This window comes from Heptranchias perlo, chromosome 38, assembly GCF_035084215.1.
Source record: "Heptranchias perlo isolate sHepPer1 chromosome 38, sHepPer1.hap1, whole genome shotgun sequence".
NCBI lineage: Eukaryota > Metazoa > Chordata > Chondrichthyes > Hexanchiformes > Hexanchidae > Heptranchias > Heptranchias perlo.
In genome coordinates, this window is record NC_090362.1 from 6,500,679 (window position 1) to 6,524,468 (window position 23,790).

General features: G+C 41.9%; 1 protein-coding gene across 1 annotated transcript in view; it reads left to right on the forward strand.

Moving 5' to 3' along the window:
* The window catches only part of LOC137304686 (fibrillin-1-like), a 462,162-nt gene that overhangs the window by 401,149 nt on the left and 37,223 nt on the right, over nucleotides 1-23,790 (forward strand). Inside the window, exons 48-54 of the mRNA XM_067973343.1 lie at nucleotides 5,298-5,417; nucleotides 7,333-7,458; nucleotides 10,832-10,984; nucleotides 21,180-21,245; nucleotides 21,846-21,971; nucleotides 22,827-22,946; nucleotides 23,472-23,594. Of these exons, the coding sequence (XP_067829444.1) occupies nucleotides 5,298-5,417; nucleotides 7,333-7,458; nucleotides 10,832-10,984; nucleotides 21,180-21,245; nucleotides 21,846-21,971; nucleotides 22,827-22,946; nucleotides 23,472-23,594 (834 nt within the window). The remainder of the gene's footprint in view (nucleotides 1-5,297; nucleotides 5,418-7,332; nucleotides 7,459-10,831; nucleotides 10,985-21,179; nucleotides 21,246-21,845; nucleotides 21,972-22,826; nucleotides 22,947-23,471; nucleotides 23,595-23,790) is intronic.

Genomic DNA, 23,790 nt, shown 5'->3' on the forward strand with positions numbered 1-23,790 from the left:
TTGTTTTGGCCAGCTGTTTGACCTGAATCGAAACCCATCACCATGTCTAAACCAAGCTGTTTAAAAATCCAAATATGTAGGGGGTGAAATTGGGCTGTTTAGCGCCTGTGTTTTAGGCGCGACACGGCCAACTGAACCTTGAAAATGGGGTCCAAGATACATGCGCACACTTCCGATGGGAAGTGCGCAGGATGCCATCTTGGTAAAGGGGTTTGCGCATATGCCTAACGAACGCCGGCAGCGTGCAGAGTTACAGGTTAGTTGCTGGATTATCTCTTCTGGCTGCTAATGCATATTTGTACGTGTTTTTGGAGGTTTCCTATACTTAGATAAAGTTTCAATACTCTGCAGGGAGTGGACTGGCAAAGTGGTAGGGGTGGGAGCAGGAATGCTGTCACCCTGTGAGAGGATAGTAGGTTCATGTCCCATGGAGCCACTGCCACTTGCTGCCTCCAGTTATGTGCCACCTTCACCTGTAAGAAAGAGGGAAGTGTGTCAGTGAGTGTGCTGCAAGATGTCTGGGTGATGTGGTTGTCATGGTTGAATAGCTACCAGTGTATGTGACCTGTGAGTTGTGGGTGTGAGGCCTGCAACACAGTATGTGAGGGTGAGATTAGCATATGATTTGAACAGTTGAGTACTGATTGAAAGAGATTGTTGGTAGATGGTAGGTGGGAGATGGGGGTGTAGTGCATTGAGCAGTGGATGGCATTAGTGGTGCAATTGGTAGGATATGCCACTTGAAACTTGAACTCATTCGCCTTGACAACTCCTGTTAAATCATTGAACCTCATCCTGCATTGCACCCATGTTCGTGGAGCTATGTTCCTAGCATTTACTTCCTCCGCTACTTCCTCCCACTGCGTCTTGAGCATGTGTCTGGAGGACCTCCTGCACCCTGCGGATACAGGATGCCCCTCCTTCTCTCCACCTCTTGCACCAAGGCCTTCCAGTGCATCATCAGAGAACCTTGGTGTACGCTATCTCGCAGGCGCAGCCATTCATCAAAGTATTAGAGCACTAAATCACTTGACAACGACTCTCACCACTTCTTGCAGCCACAGTGCACCTCCCCTTTAATAGGGTGCACGAGACCTTTAAGAAGCACGAGCCACTCCCAAATTGGGGCCCCCTGGTGATGCATGCAGCCAATCGACAGCGCAGCTAGCGCTGGCTGCACACAACAATCATTTAAAACAGCAGGCAGCGTGAACGTCACATGCAGCCTGCATCACAACAACCGAGCGTGGGTTAATCACCTGCCGCACTCCCTGCGCCCGTTTTCAGGGGTTATGCAATTTAACCCCCGTAGTGTTGGTTATCTGATATGGAGTGCACACTGGTAGGGACAACTCCAATTACATAACTAATTACTGAGGACTTGTGCCAAAATTGGGAGAGTTGTCCCAAAGATTAGCCAAGCATAGTCATACTCACAGAATCATACCTTTCAGCCAACGTCTCAGACTCCTCCATCACCATCCCTGGGTTTTTTTTTTCGTTCATGGGATGTGGGCGTCGCTGGCGAGGCCAGCATTTATTGCCTATCCCTAATTGCCCTTGAGAAGGTGGTGGTGAGCCGTCTTCTTGAACCGCTGCAGTCCGTGTGGTGAAGGTTCTCCCACAGTGCTGTTAAGTAGGGAGTTCCAGGATTTTGACCCAGCAACAATGAAGGAACGGTGATATATTTCCAAGTCGAGATGGTATGTGACTTGGAGGGGAATATGCAGGTGGTGTTGTTCCCATGTGCCTGCTGCCCTTGTCCTTCTAGGTGGTAGAGGTCGCGGGTTTGGGAGATGCTGTTGAAGAAGTCTTGACGAGTTGCTGCAGTACATCCTGTGGATGGTACACAATGCAGCCACCGTGCGCCGGTGGTGAAGGGAGTGAATGTTTAGGATGTCGGATGGGGTGCCAATTAAGCGGGCTGCTTTGTCCTGGATGGTGTTGAGCTTCTTGAGTGTTGTTGGAGTTGCACTCATCCAGGCAAGTGGAGAGTATTCCATCACACTCCTGACTTGTGCCTTGTAGATGGTGGAAAGGCTTTGGGGAGTCAGGAGGTGAGTCATTCGCCGCAGAATATCAGCCTCTGACCTGCTCTTGTAGCCACAGTATTCATGTGGCTGGTCCAGTTAAGTTCCTGGTCAATGGTGACCCCCTGGATGTTGATGGTGGGGGATTCGGCAATGGTAATGTCGTTGAATGTCAAGGGGAGGTGGTTAGACTCTCTTTTGTTGGAGATGGTCATTGCCTGGCACTTGTGTGGTGCGAATGTTATTTGCCACTTATCAGCTCAAGCCTGGATGTTTTCCAGGTCTTGTTGCATGCAGGCACAGACTGCTTCATTATCTGAGGGGTTGCGAATGGAACTGAACACTGTGCAATCATCAGCGAACGTCCCCATTTCTGACCTTATGATGGAGGGAAGGTCATTGATGAAGCAGCTGTAAATGGTTGGGCCTAGAACACTGCCTTGAGGAACACCTGCAGCAATATTCTGGGGCTGAGATGATTGTTCTCCAACAATCACTACCATCTTCCTTTGTGCTAGGTATGACTCCAGCCACTGGAGAGGTTTCCCCCTGATTCCCATTGACTTCCTTGGTGCCACACTCAGTCAAATGCTGCCTTGATGCCACATCTCTGGAATCAGCTCTTTTGTCCATGTTTGGACCAAGGCTGCAATGAGTTCTGGAGCTGAGTGGTCCTGGCGGAACCCAAACTGAGCATCGGTGAGCAGGTTATTGGTGAGTAAGTGCCGCTTGATAGCACTTTCGATGACACCTTCCATCACTTTGCTGATGATTGAGAGTAGACTGATGGGGTAGTAATTGGCTGGATTGGATTTGTCCTGTTTTTTGTGGATAGGACATACCTGGGCAATTTTCCACATTGTCGGGTAGATGCCAGTGTTGTAACTGGAACAATTTGGCTAGAGGCACGGTTAGTTCTGGAGCACAAGTCTTCAGCACTGCAGCTAGAATGTTGTTGGGGCCCATAGCCTCTGTTGTATCCAGTGCATTCAGCCGTTTCTTGATATCACGTGGAGTGAATCGAATTGGCTGAAATATCGGGAGGAGGCCGAGATGGATTGTCCACTTGGCACTTCTGGCTGAAGATGGTTGCAAAAGTATTAGCCTTATCTTTCGCACTCACATGCTGGACTCTGCCATCGTTGAGGATGGGGATGTTTATCGAGCCTCCTCCTCCCGTTAGTTGTTTAATTGTCCAAAACCATTCACGACTGGATGTGGCAGGACTGCAGAGCTTTGATCTGATCCGTTGGTTGTGGAATTGCTTAGCTCTGTCTATAGCATGTTGCTTCCGCTGTTTAGCATGCACGTAGTCCTGAGTTGTAGCTGAGTTGGCACCTCATTTTTAGCATACCAGGAGCAGCCTGGTGCTGCTCCTGGTATGCTCTTCTACACTCCTCATTGAACCAGGGTTGATCCCCTGGCTTGTTGTAATGGTAGAGTGAGGAATATGCCAGGCCATGAGGTTACCGATTGTGCTGGAATACAATTCTGCTGCTGCTGATGGCCCACAGCGCCTCCTGGATGCCCAGTTTTGAGCTGCTAGATCTGTTCTGAATTTATCCTATTTAGCACTGTGGTAGTGCCACAAAACACATTGGATGGTGTCTTTAGTGCAAAGACGGGACTTCGTCTCCACAAGGACTGAACGGTGGTCACTCCTACCAATATTATCGTGGACAGATGCATCTGCGACAGGTAGATTGGTGAGGACGAGGTCAAGTAGGTTTTTCCCTCGTTGGTTTGCTCACCGGCTGCCGCAGGCCCAGTCTGGCAGTTATGTCCTTCAGGACTCGGCCAGCTCGGTCAGTAGTGGTGCTACCAAGCCACTCTTGGTGATGGACATTGAAGTCCCCCATCCAGAATACATTCTATGCCCTTGCTACCCTCAGTGCTTTCTCCAAGTGGTGCTCAACATGGAGGAGGACTGATTCATCAGCTGAGGGAGGGCGGTAGGTGGTAATCAGCAGGAGGTTTTCTTGCCCGTGTTTGACCTGATGCCATGAGATTTCATGGGGTCCAGAGTCAATGTTGAGGACTCCCAGGGCCACTCCCTCCTGACGATTCATCCAAAATGTTGCACAGTTGCAGCAGGTGTGTTTCTGGAATAAACATGGAGGTCTGGCTTAAGTGCTAGCAATTTAGTGTAGATCTTGCAAGAGGACTGACAGGCTGGCTATGTATCGCCATTGTAGTAGGGGATGGACTATGGCATGGATTAAATCATCCTTCTCCAGTGCACTGTTGAACTTTACACAGGAAATAACAGTGTTCAGCAGCAGATAGTTTAAATCAAGTTTTAGGTCTTTATGGCATACTGTTGATTGAAGAATTTTAAAAAAGGAAAAGGCTTTGTAATTTCAGTACTTATCTTAAACTATTAAATGTATTGTTACAAAAAAGGTTTAATAACAGCCAAAATTTCCTGTAACTGCACTTTCAGATACAAAAAGACCATCAGGCTTATCAAGCCCATCTCGTCAAGACAACTATGCAACCACATACACCATTGATGAATCCGTAACCACACAATCTTGTCTAGAATCCTGTACTATGCATCCAACCCTAGAAATTACATAAGGCAAAATTACCCTGTGATTGGCATGTTCATATTGTTACATTGATTGAATGTACAGGACAGAAACAAGCCATTCCGGCCCAACTGGTCTATGCTGGCGTTCATGCTCCACACGAGCCTCCTCCCTCCCTACTTCATCTACCCCTATCAACATACCCTTCTATTCCTTTCTCCTTCATGTGCTTATCTAGCTTCCCCTTAAAAGCATCTATTGTATTTGCTTCAACTACTCCTTGTGGTTGCGCGTCCACATTCTTACCATTCTTTGGGTAAAGAAGTTTCTCCTGAATTTCGTATTGGATTTATTAGTGACTATCTTATATTGATGACCTCTAGTTTTGGACTGCCCCCATGTAACATAAAATGATCACATGTATAATGTTGAAAATAATGTAAGATGGTTTATTCCCAATTTCATTTAATTTTGAAGAATATTTTTCTTAAATTTGGCAAACATATGACAGCTGGTTTGCATGCAGGTAGAGTAGGACTTTTAACTGTTTAATTTACAGCTACCCTTAGCAGGAATTGCAGTGTAGAAACTGATGCTCCAACTTGCATACAGGAATTTATAAAATTTGTCATGAAAGTAAGCAAGAAAAACTGAGATAATTGTCATGTGATTAGCTAATGGGATTTCTGCGATTTACATTGACATTTCCCTTGCTGTTTTACTTTTGTCTTAACAGATGTCAATGAGTGTTTGATTGCACCTCGTCCTTGTGCACCAGGCACCTGTCAAAACCTGGATGGCTCCTATAGGTGTATCTGCCCTCCTGGATACTCACTGATAGATGAGAAGTGTATCGGTAAGGGTTTTTATTTTGTGTTGATCGAGGTGAGGGACATTGGCCTAGAAATTCTGTGGCGCCGTGCCTATTTTTCAAGCGCAAAATGGGCGTCTAACTATCCAATATGGTGGGCAGGAGGGACACGTGCGCGTGCTCATTACGGCCGGACGTGTGCCGCCTGCCATATTAGTAAAGGCAGAAAAAGAGCCATTCAGGGTCCATGCCTGAAACAGGCATTAGTCCCTTTATATATGCAAATAGGGGGCCTGACATCTCTGTGAAGCCCCCTTTGAAAAATTGGGCTGCCCTCAACATTTACATGCATGGTCTACAAACAGCCTAACCAGGGGTCCTTAAATGGACTGCTGGAGACCACCACCAAAAAGGTATGTTTTTTTTAAAAAAATACTTACCTGAATGTGGAGCTGGTCCACTGCATTGCCGAAGACCGTTGCCTGCCCCCATTCGGAGCTGTCCCGATCGGCCCTTCCCTCCCGATCTTCCCCCCACGCCCCACCTCACAATCACTTCAGCCCTCTCCCATTCGTATCTCCCTTCCTTCTCAATTCCCCCTCTCCCAGGACATATCTGCCGGCCACGCAACAGCCCAAAATTGAAATCCTATTCATTGGCGAGCTGCCCAAGTACGACCAGCAGGTGTCCAATATTGGGTGTGCTACGTACTTACTCATTCCGGCGCAGGGACAGTTCCTTGCGCCCAATTTCAAGGCCATTAGGTTTTGGGGAATGTAATACTTTCCATTTCAGGCAGCCTTTATCGGTCTCAAACATTCTCGGGTAACCTACAGCACGTTTTGATACAGAGTAAAGCTTCTACTCTGCACCGTGTCCTCCATACTGCACCATTTTTCCCACCTGTCATCTCAGATCAAGATTGTCAATTTATCCCAAAATGGTGCCCACTAGGACCTGAATTGAGATTACCGAAACTCTTGCAGATAGGTTACTTACATCCAGCAGACGGAGGAGACTTTCAACCAGTCTGCACTAAATTTGAACCCAGCTGTCAGAAGTGAAAGACACAACCATACTGTGTCACCCTGCCCCTCCAATCAGTAATGTTTAAAGAAATTTGAGCTTGAAAGATTATACTTGTATCAAATTTCATTTTAAAATATGTTTTAATTTTTTTTCATTACCCTTTGTGCTCATCATTGTCGTTAAAGTATTAGCACCGAGCACTCCAGGTCAAGTCTAGTACAGGTTAGAGGCAGAATAAAGCTCCCTACACTCTACTCCAACCATGTACCTTGTAGCAGTGCGAATTCACCAGTGTGACATTTATATTTTCCTAACCTTGAGTTAGGTTGCCAGAAAGAAAGCAGAATGAGTAAAGATTATTTAACCCAATTAAGCTGTGTCAGTTGATGTACAATTTGCCTATTCAATGTAATTAGTCTTCCTCAGAAAATGACCCAAAAAATAATTAAGGGAAATTCCAGAGTGTGTGGCTGACCTTACAATCTACATTATTCAAACTCAACCTGTTGCATTGCACAGAAGGTGCTTATTAGGACTGAACCTTGGACAATTTTGTACTGTTGACTCACAGCTACTGGATTGAGAACACCCCAAAAACATTTCACCATTGTCCTTCACAACCAGCTGAAAGTGGAGATTTTCAAACCATTAATCTGGGCTGGATTTGAACCTATTTCCCATAGATGAATAGACAGTTACCTTGAAATTCCGGAGTCTCACTCAACAGGAGTGAATCAGACGCACTAACCTTTGTGCTCAATTCCTCGATCTGCAGTTCTCCCAAGTGAGACTTCGTGACAGGAGCGGATTCTTAGAGTTTCAGGACTGTTGTTCCATACTCGGCATACTACAAAGTTCTCCTCCCAAAACAAATAAATGAGTGGTTAATATTGGTTATCCTACTTCATGCGATCTTATTTCATTTTTCCAGATATCGATGAATGCCTGACAGACCCAGGATTGTGTGTGTCTGGCACATGTAGTAATACTGAAGGAAGCTACACATGTGTGTGTCCACCAGGATTTGTAATATCCTTAAGTGGAAGAAGGTGCATTGGTGAGTCTAGTAGTAACCATCCATGATTGCAAAGAAGGATCTCAACACCAGAATTAAAAATGTAACAATTTTTGTGCATATTCATTCTTGGGCTGCTCCTTTGTACATTTTGTCAACCAGTTCAGAGCAAAGTTACTGGAGACCTGGGAGCAGGTAGCCTTCTTGCCTTCTCGGTTACGTGTTGCACAATCCACCACTCCCAGTGGGACTGGCACTTGCAGGTCGTGCAGCTTGTAAAATCTTGGGCTTGCAGCCTGTGACTTTCCATCTATTAATTTTAGTGGACAGAGAATCACAGGCGCTTGTCAAGATTTCCCAGATGTGTTTCCTGCAAGCACCACTCCCGGCTGGGAAAGCTAGATTATGGAATCACTCCTTATATTTCTGTACACTGTTGTAAGCTAACTTCTAATCTTTAAAAAAAAACTGATGTAATTTTTTTTTAAGAGGTATCAGAATTTACATTTATCCAGGGTTTTATATGGGATGCTGATTTCAGCTCACTCTAAATCCTTCAGTGTAAACCCGCCTCAGACAAAAATTAAAGATCAAGCTCTGTTCAGCTGTCGACAGGATTACAGTAGATCATTGCTCGAAGTATCAATTATCAAGGACTGCACTGACACAATGACATATTAAAAACAATTCACTTTTTTAACTACTATAAGCAATATTATATCACTGTCAACACAATACAACAGTTTAATTCAAAATTACCACTGCAGAATTCCATTCAATATAACATAATATTAGATTCATAATTAAAGCACCACACTACATATTGTGGAAAGGTTTTTTGTTGTTTGAAAGGTAATAACAGTCATATGCATCCTATCCAACTTTATTAGATTGATTCAAATTGAGATCCTATCATCATCTTAATCTAGCACGTTGGCCTCAAAGCCAATCTTTTGTGGCGCTGGTTCCACCTGGAGTCTATAACCTCAGTGATTTTTACACAATCCTCTTCTCTCCTGGCTTGTCATCAAATTTCACCTCCTGCTGCTGTATTTTTTACATTTTGAGAACTGTTGAATTACTTTCTTTTTCTGCACTTGTGAAGTATTCTTGACACATTTCTGCAGTTCAAGGTCCTTTTCGTACTCTTACATTCTCCTTCACTCTTTCTTCTCCAGATGATCTCTCTTATCTGCACTATCCAATTAAGACTTCAGTAGCACCAACAACAACCACAACTGCTAGATAAACCAACAACTTGGAATCCTCTTCTAAATCTTAAAGCAGAGACCCTTACCTTTTTTTTTGGTTCAATGTACCAGTGATTTTTTTCATCATTTATGGAATGCTTGCTTTTCAGCTCGTTTAAGTGTCAAAACACTTCCCCATGGTAGGTTATTTTGTCAACAAGTTTTGGCTCTGATTTTTGGACTACTGCTGACTCCTTGGCCACTGCTAACACATCAGAGCCGATTTCACAAAATTGCATTACCAGCAGGGAGCATCGCCCACTGGGAGTGCTTATTGGTAAATTGGACCTATTATGCCTACTGTTTAATTGTGTTGTCTCCAAATTCTACTAAAGGACAATTACATACTGTTAAGAAAGTTCCTGGCCAGACAGACTCACTCGGGAGTTGTTTTCAGGAATTTTTAACAAGACTGAACATGTTTTGGTTACTTTTCTTTATTAAGGCAGCAGTTTTCTTCAAAATCCAGTTTAAATGTAACTTTATTATGCCTGATTCACTTAATAAGACCACTGTTGCAGGTGTTAAATGATTTGGATTATATATTATCTACAGCCTGGGCAGGCTGCACGGACTCCATGGATGAGAAAGACCCTAAGAAACTAACTTTCTAAAAAGCCTCTGCTGAAACCAGTGGAAATTCATCAGCAAAACTGCTGATCTGAAAAAGAGAGCCTAAAATGAACACAACTCAATGGGGCAGAAATCACTCCTGAAATAACGGAGGAGCTCAACAGTGCTCTCCGTTGTTAGTGGCGAATTGAAGGAGCAAGTTCCGGCGTTCACGCCTGCGCAGTGAGACACGGAAATCCAGAATTTGCTCCTCGTGGTTCGCCGGCAATATGACAGCTTGGAATTAAAGGGACATCGCGCGCTGCAATCAGAGAAATCATTGAAGAAGTGCAAACTTGCTTATCTGACCCAGCTGGAAAATAATTAAATTTGCCACCAAACAGGTATGCTTAAAAATACAGGTCTAAACTAAGTTTTAACAGCATGGTAAGTCTTAATGACTGCCAAACAACTAAAAATTAACTTTTAAAAATGTGGAATCTCATATTACTCCTTATTTTAATAGCTTTTGGTCATTAAAATTTTTTTTAAATTAAAACATTTTTTTTTACTTTTCCCTTCTGTCACTTTAATTTATTTCAATTATTGCTTAGGCTTTTTATTAAAAAAAATTAACATTTTTATTTACAATTACATACAGAATACTAACTTTCAATGAATTAAGTCTGCTTGACTGTTTGAGCAATTCAGGCTAAATCTGTGGGCGTGACTTCTCTTCCTGACAGATTTTGTGGGCGTGTCTTTTCCTGTCACAGACTTTTCCAGCTGTGGCAACTCACGCTGCTCATAGGCTGGGTTGATAGCGCGCAATTTTTTTAAAGTTCAAATTCAAGCAATTCGATGCCACAGAGCCTGCAGTAAGTAATTTTGTTAATTTAATTTGCAGGAGCGGCGATGACCGTTGCCTCGCCGCTCCGTGTGATTTCTGGACCATTGAGATGCAGACAGATTGCCTCAGTACTGTTGGTAGCACCCATCGGAAAAAACAGATGAAGATACAGGCCCAATCTGCCAAATCCAGCACCAATCTCCCTCTTCAACCCATCCCACAGTGTAACAAAATTCAAAGCATCCAGAACTACCCTGCTGCAACCTACTGAATGACTACACCATATCTGCAGCTGTCCTTATAGTTGCAAATAGCCCCAGTGAAGGAAAAAAACAAAAGTTCTCCCTGTCTAGGCTTGACCAGTGAGGTTCTTCAGCAAGTCAATGCATAGCCTATGAAATTCATTCTCCCTGTGCAAAGAAGATGAAACTCATTTTTTTTAAAAATCCCATGACAAATGCACAACCCTGTGGATGATAGATATGTATTGTGAATGCTGCAATAGACTTTCAGTACTAAAATGGTCATATTTGAAACTTATGTTCTTATGCTGACGTCTTTCACATCAAGGGAAATCTTATTTTAAAAACTATTATCCACTTTACTAAATGTAGATTAAACCATTTTGTCCAAATAACTGTGTCCTCAGTGATTTTTACACAATCCTCACTGAAACTAGCATGATAGTCAAATGCTTTTGTAAGAAGTGTTACAGAAATAACTTACTTTATGTTAATACTTTTTATTTTCTATTTCCCTGTAGATCTTAGAGAGAGCTTTTGCTTCTCTACATTTGAGAATGGTGTATGCTCTGCGCCCAAGTACAGGAACACCACAAAAGCAGTGTGTTGTTGTAGTTTCATGCCAGGAGAAGGATGGGGCGACCCATGCGAGATCTGTCCCAAAAAATCAGAGGGTAAGACAAATGATGGTGCAGTAAATACACATCCACATGCAAGATAACAAAAGTGCACGTTATCACTAAGATGAAGTTTTGAACATCCATATTAGTATTCTCAACAGTGTAGCACATTTTATTTCTTCCATATAAACAGATGAGGCAACTTTAATCCTATTAGTCTTGTATCAATATTGGGTAAAATAATGGAATCAACTATCAGGAGTAAACTTGAGGTTTATCTGAACAATAATAACCTGAAAATCAATTATCAGAAATGGAATGTATGTTAACCAGGTAAACAGCAACCAACATAAATTCAGAAGGAGAAGATTCCAACCTGACCACCCTCTAACTTCCTTGAGAAAGTTACATCCTAAGGTGGACTGGAAAACCCTACAAAAGTGTACCTAGACTTCCTAGGAATGGATAAGAAAATGGCTGAAGGATTAAAAAGCAACAGATCCTTTTTAGAAGAGTCATGTTGGGATAGGGGAAGTGCTGAGTGAAGTGCCCGTGGATCGATGTTGGGACCTCTACAGTTTCTAATTTACACTAATGACTTAAACTCAGAAGCTCAATGCTCAAACATGCAGATGCTGTCAAACTAGGAAGTGCAGTTGAATCTGAGGAGGCAGCCCAGGAACTAGAATATAAGGTTGACAAAATACTTAAATGGATGAAAGAATTGAAAGAATAGCAGATATAATATAACAGACAAATATAAATTGCTGCAAATAGGAAACAGTGAGTGACGTAAATACTCCGTTAATGTGAAGGGCGAAGTTGAAAGAGATCTAGAGGATTTAAAATCAAAACTGAACATGCCCAATCACACAAAGGACACTTTCAGGCTATTGAAGTGGTGCATGAGGTTGATCCTTAATGTCAGTGGACTGAATTATGAAGCAAGGACAAACTTAGGCATTTCAGCCCTGAAAGGAGTTGAATATTCTATGACATTATAGAGGTATATAAGGTAATACATAGTATAGAAAAGGTAAATCCAGAATTCTGCTTCAAAATAAACTACAGCAGTAGGATAACAAACCCAAGTTCAAACTTGTAAAAAGCAAATTTAGGACTGGCATCAGAAAGTTCTTCTCCACATGAAGAGTGATCAGCACATGGAATGAACTTTCGGGTAGTAGAAATGCAAAAGCAGGTTTATTTAAGAAACAGTTCGATGCTGTGATGGGGGGGAGCAGTGTGATCTTTTTGTTTGGATCAGCTATGAATGGCTAACTGACCTTCTTCAGCTATATCTATGAGCTGGGCCAGGAGCTTACCAAACTCAAATATGGCTCAAGCAGGCAAAGCTAGCAGATTATAGACACACTTTAAAGTACCATTAATTCCCTTGGGAACTGCCATGACTAGGACTTCAAAGGCAAATTTTTAAGAATGTCTTCTGTTCTGGGTCTGTCTTATTAATGTAAGCAGCTTGCCCAAGGCTAGCTCACAGCTCCAACCAATCCTGACCTAAGCCTCAAGTAGGTACCACCATCACATTGAGTTTTTGGAAAGCACAGCAAGCAATAAATTTGCTTTGAACTGGCTAATATGGCAAGTTTTACCATACTTCCCACTCAGAATGTGACTGACAGTTTTCCAAATCAACTTCCATCTATTTGTGTAGAAATTGTCTGGATTCTTCTATGTTGAGGCAAACACTAGCTCCACAAAGTTGTCAATCACTGACAGATTATGTTCTTCTAACAAAATTACATTCAACCCCAGTGCTGTGTGAAGCTTCATCAGTGGTATTGTCATCCAAGGTTCGATGCAAGTTTAACGTAACTTCTCTGCTTTTCAATTCTATCCCTCTAGAAATCAACCCCAGTGCTTTGGTTTGCCTTTTTTACAGCCTTTTTAACCTGCATCGCTACTCTTAGTGATTTGTGTATCTATACCCCAAGATCCCATGTAGACTCATATTATCCAAACAATTTGTGGCCTCCTTATTCTTCCTACCGAAATGCATCACCTCACACTTATCTATATTGAAATTGATTTGCCAATTACATGCCAATTTTGCTAGTTTATTAACTTCTTCTTGCATTTTAACATGTTTTTCCTTTGTATCAATTACACAACACCCCCCCCCCAATTTCATGTCGTCTTTAAATTTTGAAATTGTACTTCCAATTCCCGAGTCCAAATCATTGATGTAAATTGTTTTTTTTTATTCGTTCATGGGATGTGGGCTTCGCTGGCGAGGCTGGCATTTATTGCCCATTTCTAATTGCCCTTGAGAAGGTGGTGGTGAGCCGCCTTCTTGAACCGCTGCAATCCGTGTGGTGACGGTTCTCCCGCAGTGCTGTTAGGAAGGGAGTTACAGGATTTTGACCCAGCGATGATGAAGGAACGGCGATATATTTCCAAGTCGGGATGGTGTGTGACTTGGAGGGGAACGTGCAGCTGGTGTTGTCCCATGTGCCTGCTGCTTTTGTCCTTCTAGGTGGTAGAGGTCGCGGGTTTGGGAGGTGCTGTCGAAGAAGCCTTGGCGAGTTGCTGCAGTGCATCCTGTGGATGGTACACACTGCAGCCACTGTGCGCCGGTGGTGAAGGGAGTGAATGTTTAGGGTGGTGGATGGTGAACAACAGTGGTCCCAGCACTGATCCCTGTGGAACACCACTTCCCACCTTTTGCCAAACTGAGTAGCTAACCTTAACAGCTACTCTCTGCTTTCTGTTTTGTAGCCAGCTTGCTATCCATTCTGCTACCTGTCCCCTGACTCCACATACTCTAACCTTGGTCATGAGTCTTCAGTGCGGTACCTTATCGAAGGCCTTTTGAAAATCCAAATATATTACATCTACTGCATTATCTTTGTCTACTCATTCTGTTACTTCTTCAAAGAATTCAATAAAGTTGGTCAAGCATGACTTTCCCTTCTGAAATCTGCTGATTACTCTTTATTATATTTTTATTTTCTACATGTTTTTCTATTACATCTTTGAGTAAAGATTCCATTATCTTTCCTACCACCGATGTTCAGCTAACTGGTTTATAGTTCCCTGGATTGGTTCTATCTCCCTTTTTAAATATAGGAATAACATAAGGACTTCTGAAGGCATTGTTTGCAATAGAGACCTTTGCTATGGGTATCACCATGCCAGCAAGGACAGTTCTGTTCACCAATGCACACAAATGTGATAGGAAAGATTTCCGTTGGGTTTAGAGAAATTACTATTTTTCACTGTTTTATGTAATTATTTGCTCACAATAACCTTTGCAAATATGCTATTTAGCTGACAAAAATCTGTTAAGTACATTGTCATAATGATGGGAATGAACTTTGCTGAGTAAACTGAAAGTTATATTGAAGGCCAGCTTTGTACGTCACCTTTTCTGGGATGTGGTTTTGCAGTGCCTAAATTTGGTCCATGGTATGTTCTCAGGGACGCAACAATAATTTAAAATCAAAAGCAAAATACTGTGGATGCTGGAAATCTGAAATAAAAACAGAAAATGCTGGAAATACTCAGCAAGTCAGACGGCATCCAGGGAGAAAGAAACAGAGTTAACCTTAGTCAGTTCTGATATATATTAATGACTTGGACTTAGGTGTACAGGGCACAATTTCAAAATTTTTTTAAATTCCTTCATGGGATGTGGGTGTCGCTGGCAAAGCCAGCATTTATTGCCCATCCCTAATTGCCCTTGAGAAGGTGGTGGTGAGCCACCTTCTTGAACCGCTGCAGTCCGTGTAGTGAAGGTTCTGCCACAGTGCTGTTAGGAAGGGAGTTCCAGGATTTTGACCCAGCGACAGTGAAAGAACAGCGATATATTTCCAAGTCAGGATGGTGTGTGACTTGGAGGGGAACGTGCAGGTGGTGGTGTTCCCATGTACCTGGTGCCCTTGTCCTTCTAGGTGGTAGAAGTCGCGGGTTTGGAAGGTGCTGTTGAAAAAGTCTTACAGATGAATTTGCAGATGACACAAAACTTGGAAGTGAACAGTGAGGAGGATAGTGATAGACTTCAAGAGGACGTGGACAGGCTGGTGGAATGGGCGAACACGTGGCAGATGAAATTTAATGCTGAAAAGTATGAAGTGATACATTTTGGTAGGAAGAACAGGGAAAGGCAACATTAACTAAGGGGTACAATTCTAAAAGGGGTGCAGGAACAGAGAGATCTGGGGGTATTTGTGCAAAAATCGTTGAAGGTGGCATGCAGGTTGAGAAAGTGGTTAAGAAAGCCTACGGGATCCTGGGCTTCATAAATAGAGGCATAGAGTACAAAAGGAAGGAGGTTATGATGAGCCTTTATAAATCACTGGTTCCACCACATCTGGAGTATTGTGTCCAGTTCTTTAGGAAGGATCTGAAGGCCTTAGAGAGGGTGCAGAAGAGATTTATTAGAATGGTTCCAGGGATGAAGGACTTCAGTTATGTGGATAGACTGGAGAAGCTGGGGTTGTTCTCCTTAGAGCAGAGAAAGTTGAGAGGAGATTTGATAGCGTTATTCAAGGTCATGAAGAGTCTAGACAGAGTAGATGGAGAGAAGCTGTTCCCATTGGCAGAAGGGTCAAGAACCAGAGGACATAGATTTAAGGTGATTGGCAAAAGAAGCAAAGGCGTCATGAGGAAAAGCTTTTTTTTCCACAGGAGTGGTTATGATCTGGAATGCACTGCCTGAGGGGGTGGTGGAGGCAGATTCAATCGTGGCTTTCAAAAGGGAATTGGATAAGTACTTGAAGGGAAAAAAGTTGCAGGGCTACGGGGATAGGGCAGGGGAGTAGGACTAGCTGGATTGCTCTTGCAGAGAGCCGGCACGGACTTGATGGGCGGAATGGCCTCCTTCCATGCTGTAACCATTCTATGATTCTATGACTAGTTGTCCGCCAATCTTCTGGCACTGTTTCCTTTCCTAATGAATTTTTATATATATGTAATGATGCCTCTGCTATCTCTTCCCTAGCTTCTTTTAATATGCGCAAATGCGGTCCATTTGGACCAGGGGTTTTATCCTTTCAAAATTTGGTTAGTTTATCAATTATCTTCCCCCTTTCTATCTTAAATGTCTTGAAAAAGTCTTCTGATCTCTCCTATTGTGATACCCACTTGGTTAGTCTCCCTGGTAAATATTGAGACAAAGTAACTATTCAATATTTCTGCCATTTTGCTGTCTTTGCCTATGAATTTATCTTATGCATCCCTTAGTGGCCCTATCCCTGTCCTGATTTTTCTTTAGTTATTTATGTCTCTGTAGAATACTTTACTATTTATTTTTAAATATGCTTGATAATTTAATTTTGTAGTTCCTCTTTGCTTTCCTAATTGTTTTTTTGACATCCTTCCTAACCTCTTCGTATTCCCATTTGTCATCGTCTCCTTTATTGTCTACATGCTTAGAGTATGCCTTTGTTTTTAGTTTCAAGTTTACCCTTCTCTTTATTCATCCATGGTGTTTCATTGTTGGCTAGTTTGTTCTTGTTTATTAGAGGAATATATTTCTTCTGAATTCTCTTGATCTCTATGTCAAATATTTCCTACTGCTGTTCTATCGCTTTGTCAAAATTTTTTTCCAGTTTACCTTCCCTAGTTCCATTCTCATCCCCTCAAAATTAGCTTTTTTTCCAATCTATTACTTTGGTCTTTGTTTTACTTACGTCTTTCTCAATCATTATTTTAAACCTTATTATGTCATAATCGCTATTGCCTAGATGTTTCCCTATGCTTACTTCTCTTATCTGCTCCAGTTCATTTCTCATTACTAGATCCAGCAGTGATTCGTCTCTTGTTGGGCTTCTCACATACTGGGTAAGGAAAGAGTCATGTACACACTGTAAAAACTCCATTCCCTTTTCCCCTTTCCCTACCTCTTTTTGCGAGTTTATTTGGGGGTAGTTGAAATTGGCCATGATTATTATTTAATGTTTTTTACTCGTTTCATAGATTTGCTTACATATTTCTTCTTCCACTTCCCTTCCACTATTAGGTGGTGTGTAGAACATGCCTATTAACGTTATCAATCCCTTCCTATCCTTTGTCTCAATCCGTATGGATTCTGTTTCTATCTTAATATTACTTATGTCCCTTTTTTCTATTGACATCATGTTGTCTCTAATTAGTACACCTACTCCACCCTCCTTCCTTCCCTAGCCTTTCTAAATACGTTATATCCTGCAATGTTTAACTGCCAGTCCTGTTCTTTATGTAGCCATGTTTCAATTATCCCTATCACATCTGGCTCCTCGCTACGAATTATTGCCTCCAGTTCCCCTGTTTTGTTTTGGATGCTGTGCATGTTGCTGTACAGGCTATTTAATTTATTTTTATTCATTGTTCTCCTCATTTTATTTTTAACAGTCATTTTGTACTCATGTTCTATAACTGTATTTGTTCCCTGAATGTTACCCTTGTTCCTTACTTTGGTCTGACCCATCTCCTATTTCTTTTATCTTCAGACTTACATTATTTTCACCAGATCCCTCCCCCCATCTTACTAGTTTAAAGTCCTATCGACAGCCCTATTTATCCTTTCCGTTAGGAGACTGGTCCCAGTGGTACAGCTCTTCCCTGTCCCAGTACTGGTGCCAGTGCCCCATGAAATGGAACCCCTCCTTCCCACACCAGTCCTTCAGCCATGCATTCACTTTCCTGATCTGCTTATCCCTATGCCAGTTAGCACGTGGCTCAGATAGTAATCCTGAGATTATCACCCGTGAGGTCCTATATTTTAGTTCTTAACTTCTGATATTACCTTAGCAGTCTTAACTTCTGATATTACCGTAGCAGGACCTCCTCCCTATTCTTCCCTATGTCACTGATCCTAACATGGACCACAACAACTGAATCCTCCCCCTCCCTTTCCAAGTTCCTCTCCAGTTGCCCCGAGATATCCTTTACTTTTGCACCAGGTAGGCAATGCGCCCTTCTGGACTCTCGGTTGCGACTACAGAGGACGCTATCTATCCCTCTAATTATCAAATCCCATATGACTACAACCTTTCCCCACCTTGGATTGCCTCCTGCTCCATAGCGCCATGGTTGGCATTCTGGCTGTCCATCCTGCCTCCTTATCCTCAGGTAGCAAGTACAGTGTACCTGTTGGACAGGACCACTGTTTGCGGGACCCCCTTCTCTATCTCCCCTTAGTTCTCCTTACCCTGCTGACTAACAGTTACACTTTCCTTTGAGGTGTGACTGTACTCTGGTGAAAACTATCCAAAAATTCCTCCCTCTCCCTTTTGTGTTGGAGTGTCTCTAACTCGCACTCTAGCTCAAAGACTGTGAGCCGGAGTGTCTCAAGCCAGAGACATTTATTGCAGATGTGGCAATCCAGGACAGTCTCACTGTCCACAAACTCCCACATATCACAGTCCCAACATATAGCCTGCACAGCCATTTATAATTTTTATTTATGTATTAATTTAGTTCTAGATATAATACAATTACATGAGATCTAGATTATATTTAGTAGATGGATTTAGCTTGATTTCAGATTAATTTGTAGCTAATTAGCCTTGTATTTTGTTTATTAACTTCTTTATTTTATTATTTCCTAACTATTTATTATTTATATATACCAGATTTTAATTTAATAAAATTCAGAACACTTTAAGCCTCTGTTTTGTTAATTTTAATTTTATCCCCTTAGATCTGATTAATTAAACATTTAGCTTAAGTATATAATGAATTAAACATTTGGCTTAATTATATAGCAAATTAAACTCTAATTTTTCGGGCTCTGATGCTCTTCCCTCTGCTTCGATGTCACTTTTTCAGATTTTTCCCTGAGTTTGTTTTACAGTGCTCCTTTTAGCCGCTTCGACCGTGGCTTTATACTCCTCTCAACCACGTCTGCCATGCTTTATACTCCTCTCAACCGCTTCTGCCATGCTTTATACTCCTCTCAACCACTTCTGCCATGCTTTATACTCCTCTCAACCACTTCTGCCATGCATTATACTCCACTCAACCACTTCTGCCATGCTTTATACTCCTCTCAACCACTTCTGCCATGCTTTATGATCCTCTCAACCGCTTCTGCCATGCATTATACTCCTCTCAACCACTTCTGCCATGCTTTATACTCCTCTCAACCGCTTCTGCCATGCTTTATACTCCTCTCAACCACTTCTGCCATGCTTTATACTCCTCTCAACCACTTCTGCCATGCTTTATACTCCTCTCAACCACTTCTGCCATGCTTTATACTCCTCTCAACCACTTCTGCCATGCTTTATACTCCACTCAACCACTTCTGCCATGCATTATACTCCACTCAACCACTTCTGCCATGCTTTATGATCCTCTCACCTGCTTCTGCCATGCATTATACTCCTCTCAACCGCTTCTGCCATGCTTTATACTCCACTCAACCACTTCTGCCATGCTTTATACTCCTCTCAACCACTTCTGCCATGCTTTATACTCCTCTCAACTACTTCTCTCGCGCTTCATGTTCCTCTCAGCCGCTTCTCTCGCGCTTCATGTTCCTCTCAGCCGCTTCTTTCACGCTTCATGTTCCTCTCAGCCGCTTCTCTCATGCTTCATGCCACATTTCTGTCTGCTATTTTAATGGAAGCAAAATCCTATGTATTTTAAATGGGTTAGCACCTTTTAAAAATGATAGATAAGCATTTGCATGATAATATCTAGGCTTTAGTATTGTGTTGTACACATCTGTTTCCTGCCAATCTAAATGATACTATTTCCACCACCCAGTACTTCGATGCTGACACACACTGTTGTCAATATGTCACTCACTGCTTAGCCAAGAGTCAAACCAATTCCCTTGTAGTACTTCAGCAGAGTCAGTATTTATAGCACTCAGCGGTAATCTGTTCCTTGAGGCAAGCTGTGAAGAAGATATTCCTTATGTTATGTTTTCAACTAAACACTTGCATCTTGTACTGAGCAGAACTGTATTAATGTCATTTATTTAATCTTAAAATGAAGTAAATTTAACTGTCAAGACAGGAAAAAAATGAATATTATTGGAAAAATTGACTCAATTGTTATACTTCATTTCTATTTGTTTTCCTAGAAAAATGCAATAAGAACATAAGAAATAGGAGCAGCAGTAGGCCATACGGCCCCTCGAGCCTGCTCCGCCATTCAATAAGATCATGGCTGATCTTTGACCTCAACTCCACTTTCCCACCCAATCCCCATATCCCTTGATTCCCCTAGAGTTCAAAAATCTATCGATCCCAGCCTTGACTATACTCAACGACTCAGCGTCCACAGCCCTCTGGGGTAGAGAATTCAAATGTTAGAGATATTTCCATTTATTCACACACTGCTTATAATGGACTGATCTGTGATAAATTGATATGTCCTTTATATTTTGATCTATGTTATCCAATCAGCATTATTCTGACTTCTTAAAATAAATAGGTTACCTCTGATGTTAAAATAATGGCAATCGGAAAACATCGGCCTATTCTAGCTGCCAATGCATAAAGAGGAGAGCAGTGCTCAAATAAAAAAAAGAAAATGCTAGAAATACACAGCAGATAAGTCAGCATCTGTAAAGAGGAAAGACAGGTTATGATGCTTCAGATGTGTACCTTCAATCATTTGGGTGTGATGAAGGGTACACATCTGAAGTGTCATTATCTGCCTTTTCTCTTTACAGACCGTGACTGACCTGCTGTGTATTTCCAGCATGTTTTGTATTTATTTCAGTGCCCAACTAGAGACCTGCGACTTTCATGCACCATTTCCCCGTTTGTTACTTTCTGCTGCCATTCCAATCAAGGTCCAATAGAGGACAGGGACCTGCGATTCCCAAAGCTGAAAATGATATCTAATTTAGTTGTAAGTGGAAGGCCTTTTCACATCTGGAGCAGCAGAAGTAGAGATTGACAGATAGTGCTTTGCACATTTAATGGGATAGTGAGTAGCACCACAGTCATTAAAACAAAAGGGTCTGTTGGTCTGGAATTTGCCAAACTAGTCTAGAATGCTCCTGAAACGTCTCGACAAATCAGCATTTCTCTCCACTTTTTCCAGAGCTGTAAGCATTACCTGGAATACATTTGGTTGAGTTTTCCATTTTTGTTCCCTTTTCATGATTGGACTATAAATTGGACTATAAATTCACAGTACCAATGAGTTTATCAGCAATTCAAATATACATGTAGCTAGGTACAATGTATAATGCACTTCTAATTTCTTTTTAATTATATTAAAAATTATATATAATCTACAAATCCATTTAGAGTTGATTTAACATTTTTCAATTCCATTCTAGATGCATTTGGACAACTGTGCCCCCATGGCCTTGGAACTACAATTGGTATAGATGGTTTAGGTGTAGGTAAGGTGTGATTTAATCTTTTTATATACCGTGGAATCAAAGTAATTACCTGCTTAAATGCCAGCAATTGACAGCTTGATGAAATGGAGACATGTAATACGTTCAATTATAGGAAGCAGTGAATTAAACATGAAGTTACTTCATTCTCAATATTAGTAGTTGCACCTTCTTGTTCTTGTGGTAAACCTGACCTAAAACTGACTGGAAATAATGTTATAAATCCTGAGAGAGCTTTCTATAACAGACGAATGAATGATTCATAAAAAAACAGTTTAGAGAGTTGGTCTGTATGCCGAGAGAACAACCGGAAGTACCAATTCCCCTGAATCAGTGCTTTATAGGCAGAACAATAGAAGATCTTAAATTTTCATTGTAAATGGAGTATTAATTTTACTGTAAGAAAATGAATTTTAATTAATTACATTGTACCCAAGATTGCTATAAGTAGATTTCACTGTAGTACTATGTTTGTAATAGGCCTTTGCTTATTAGTTATAGATTTACTTTAAATGGGAATCAGTTGTAATTGGCAAGTTTATATTTACAATGATTGCACAGTTAAAATATAATTTTTTTTCCACATTTTTTCCCTGATGAAAGATACGGATGAATGTGCTACAGACCCAGGAATCTGTAAAAATGGGCAGTGCATCAACACTGATGGCTCTTTCCGCTGCGAATGCCCATTTGGCTTCAATATCGATTACAGTGGAGTCAATTGTGTAGGTAAGTTCTCTTGAAACGCAGAGAAAACATGGCACAATTAATTTTCTGCATCACCTCAATTTCCTATAGGCAAGAGTCAGTTCCTACCTGGTCTAGGATTTGCAGAATTGGAACTAATTACACCTCCCTCTAGCACCATTTACATTACCAACTCTATACAATATGGAAACAGCAACAACTGGGATCTCACTGGAGGGAGAATGCTAACACATACACATGTTCACTAATTTTTAGTAATTTTAAAGTTGTAGGGCTCTGAATTCCTGGGCCTGTGAGGGTGCTTCTAATGCGCAAGCCAGGTGGTGGGGGATGGCTGGAATTTTGGGAAGGACCCAGTTCTAATCGGTCCTGTCCTCCTTTCCACCGAAGTGGGGGTAGGCACTTCCTGTGTCCACCCTCCTTTCATGCTGATAAAAGAAAAGATAGGACTGGCAGTATGGGGATCACCTGCCAGAAATGCCGTCATTTCTGCCTCCTTTAGCCCCAGTGCAAAGTACATGAGGCATGAGGTGCATGAGGCAGGCATACTTGCCTGCTGTGACATCCTGGTAGAAATGGGGCAATTAAAGATCCATGGTTGCAGCAACCTACCCATATCCCCACCTGAAGGAGCAGCAAGGCGATGCTTCGAAATTCCTAACACTCTGTGGGGCAGACACATAGAAAGTGCCATAAATGGTGTGGGCCCCGGCCCTTTTAAACAAATGACTCCGTCCCTGGGATTTGGGACAGGGTCAGGGCCGCAGCAGGCTGGCGAGTGGAAATCCCATTCTACTGTACTTTTGGCAATGCAGTAGGGCTCCAGAATTTTCAGACCAGTAGTTTACTTTTTCTGTTTTATTTCCCATGCAACAGATACAGATGAATGTTCAGTCGGTAATCCCTGTGGCAATGGGACATGTACTAATGTGATTGGAGGGTTTGAGTGTGCGTGCGAAGAAGGCTTTGAACCAGGACCAATGATGACATGTGAAGGTAAGCTTTATTCTTCTATTTTATTTGCACACACACATAATATAACTGAGCTTTTCGACTGGTCCAATGGCTAAAAACATGTGTGGTACTGAGCTACACAGACCAGTAAGGTCCTGAGTTCAATCCCTAATATGATTTGACCCAATTGATTTCAGCCAGGACAATACAAATGGTGTGGGCATCCCTGAGGTGATGAGCAGAAACATTAGTCAAGGTTTCTACTTTTGATCATTGCCCGGTTACCTTCCTGTTGGATAGAGCACATGTCTGGACAGCAGGTGAGGATGGAATTGAGTTTAGCTGTGATGCTATTCATTGTCAAATACTGGATGACATACTGGATAGCTGCAGGTGCCTGTGTAACCATGGTCCAGTGTGAGTCAACACCTTCAACAGAAAAGAGGAATTATAGCCAGAAAACTGGGGGGAAAGGCTTTACAAATTGAATAACATGAATTATATCCCGTGTTAGTGTTTGGGGAGGGAAAAAAATATTTTATTCTTGTTGTTTCTTTTCAATACCAGACATCAATGAATGCGCACAAAATCCTCTGCTTTGTGCATTCCGTTGTGTTAATACGTTAGGAGGATATGAATGTAAATGTCCTGCTGGTTATGTTCTCAGACGAGATGGGAAGATGTGCCGAGGTGAGTGCAAATTTCCATTTTAATATTTGATAACTTAATCTTTTGAGCTCATCAAGATGAAATCTATTAGTGCTGGAGAACACTTTTCCATTTTGAACATCGTGTTAATATCAAGCCCATGGATTTCATGTCGAATAAAGCTCTCTATTCTCTGTCCCAAACGTGAGACGTAACCCCAAATTTAGAAGAACTGTTC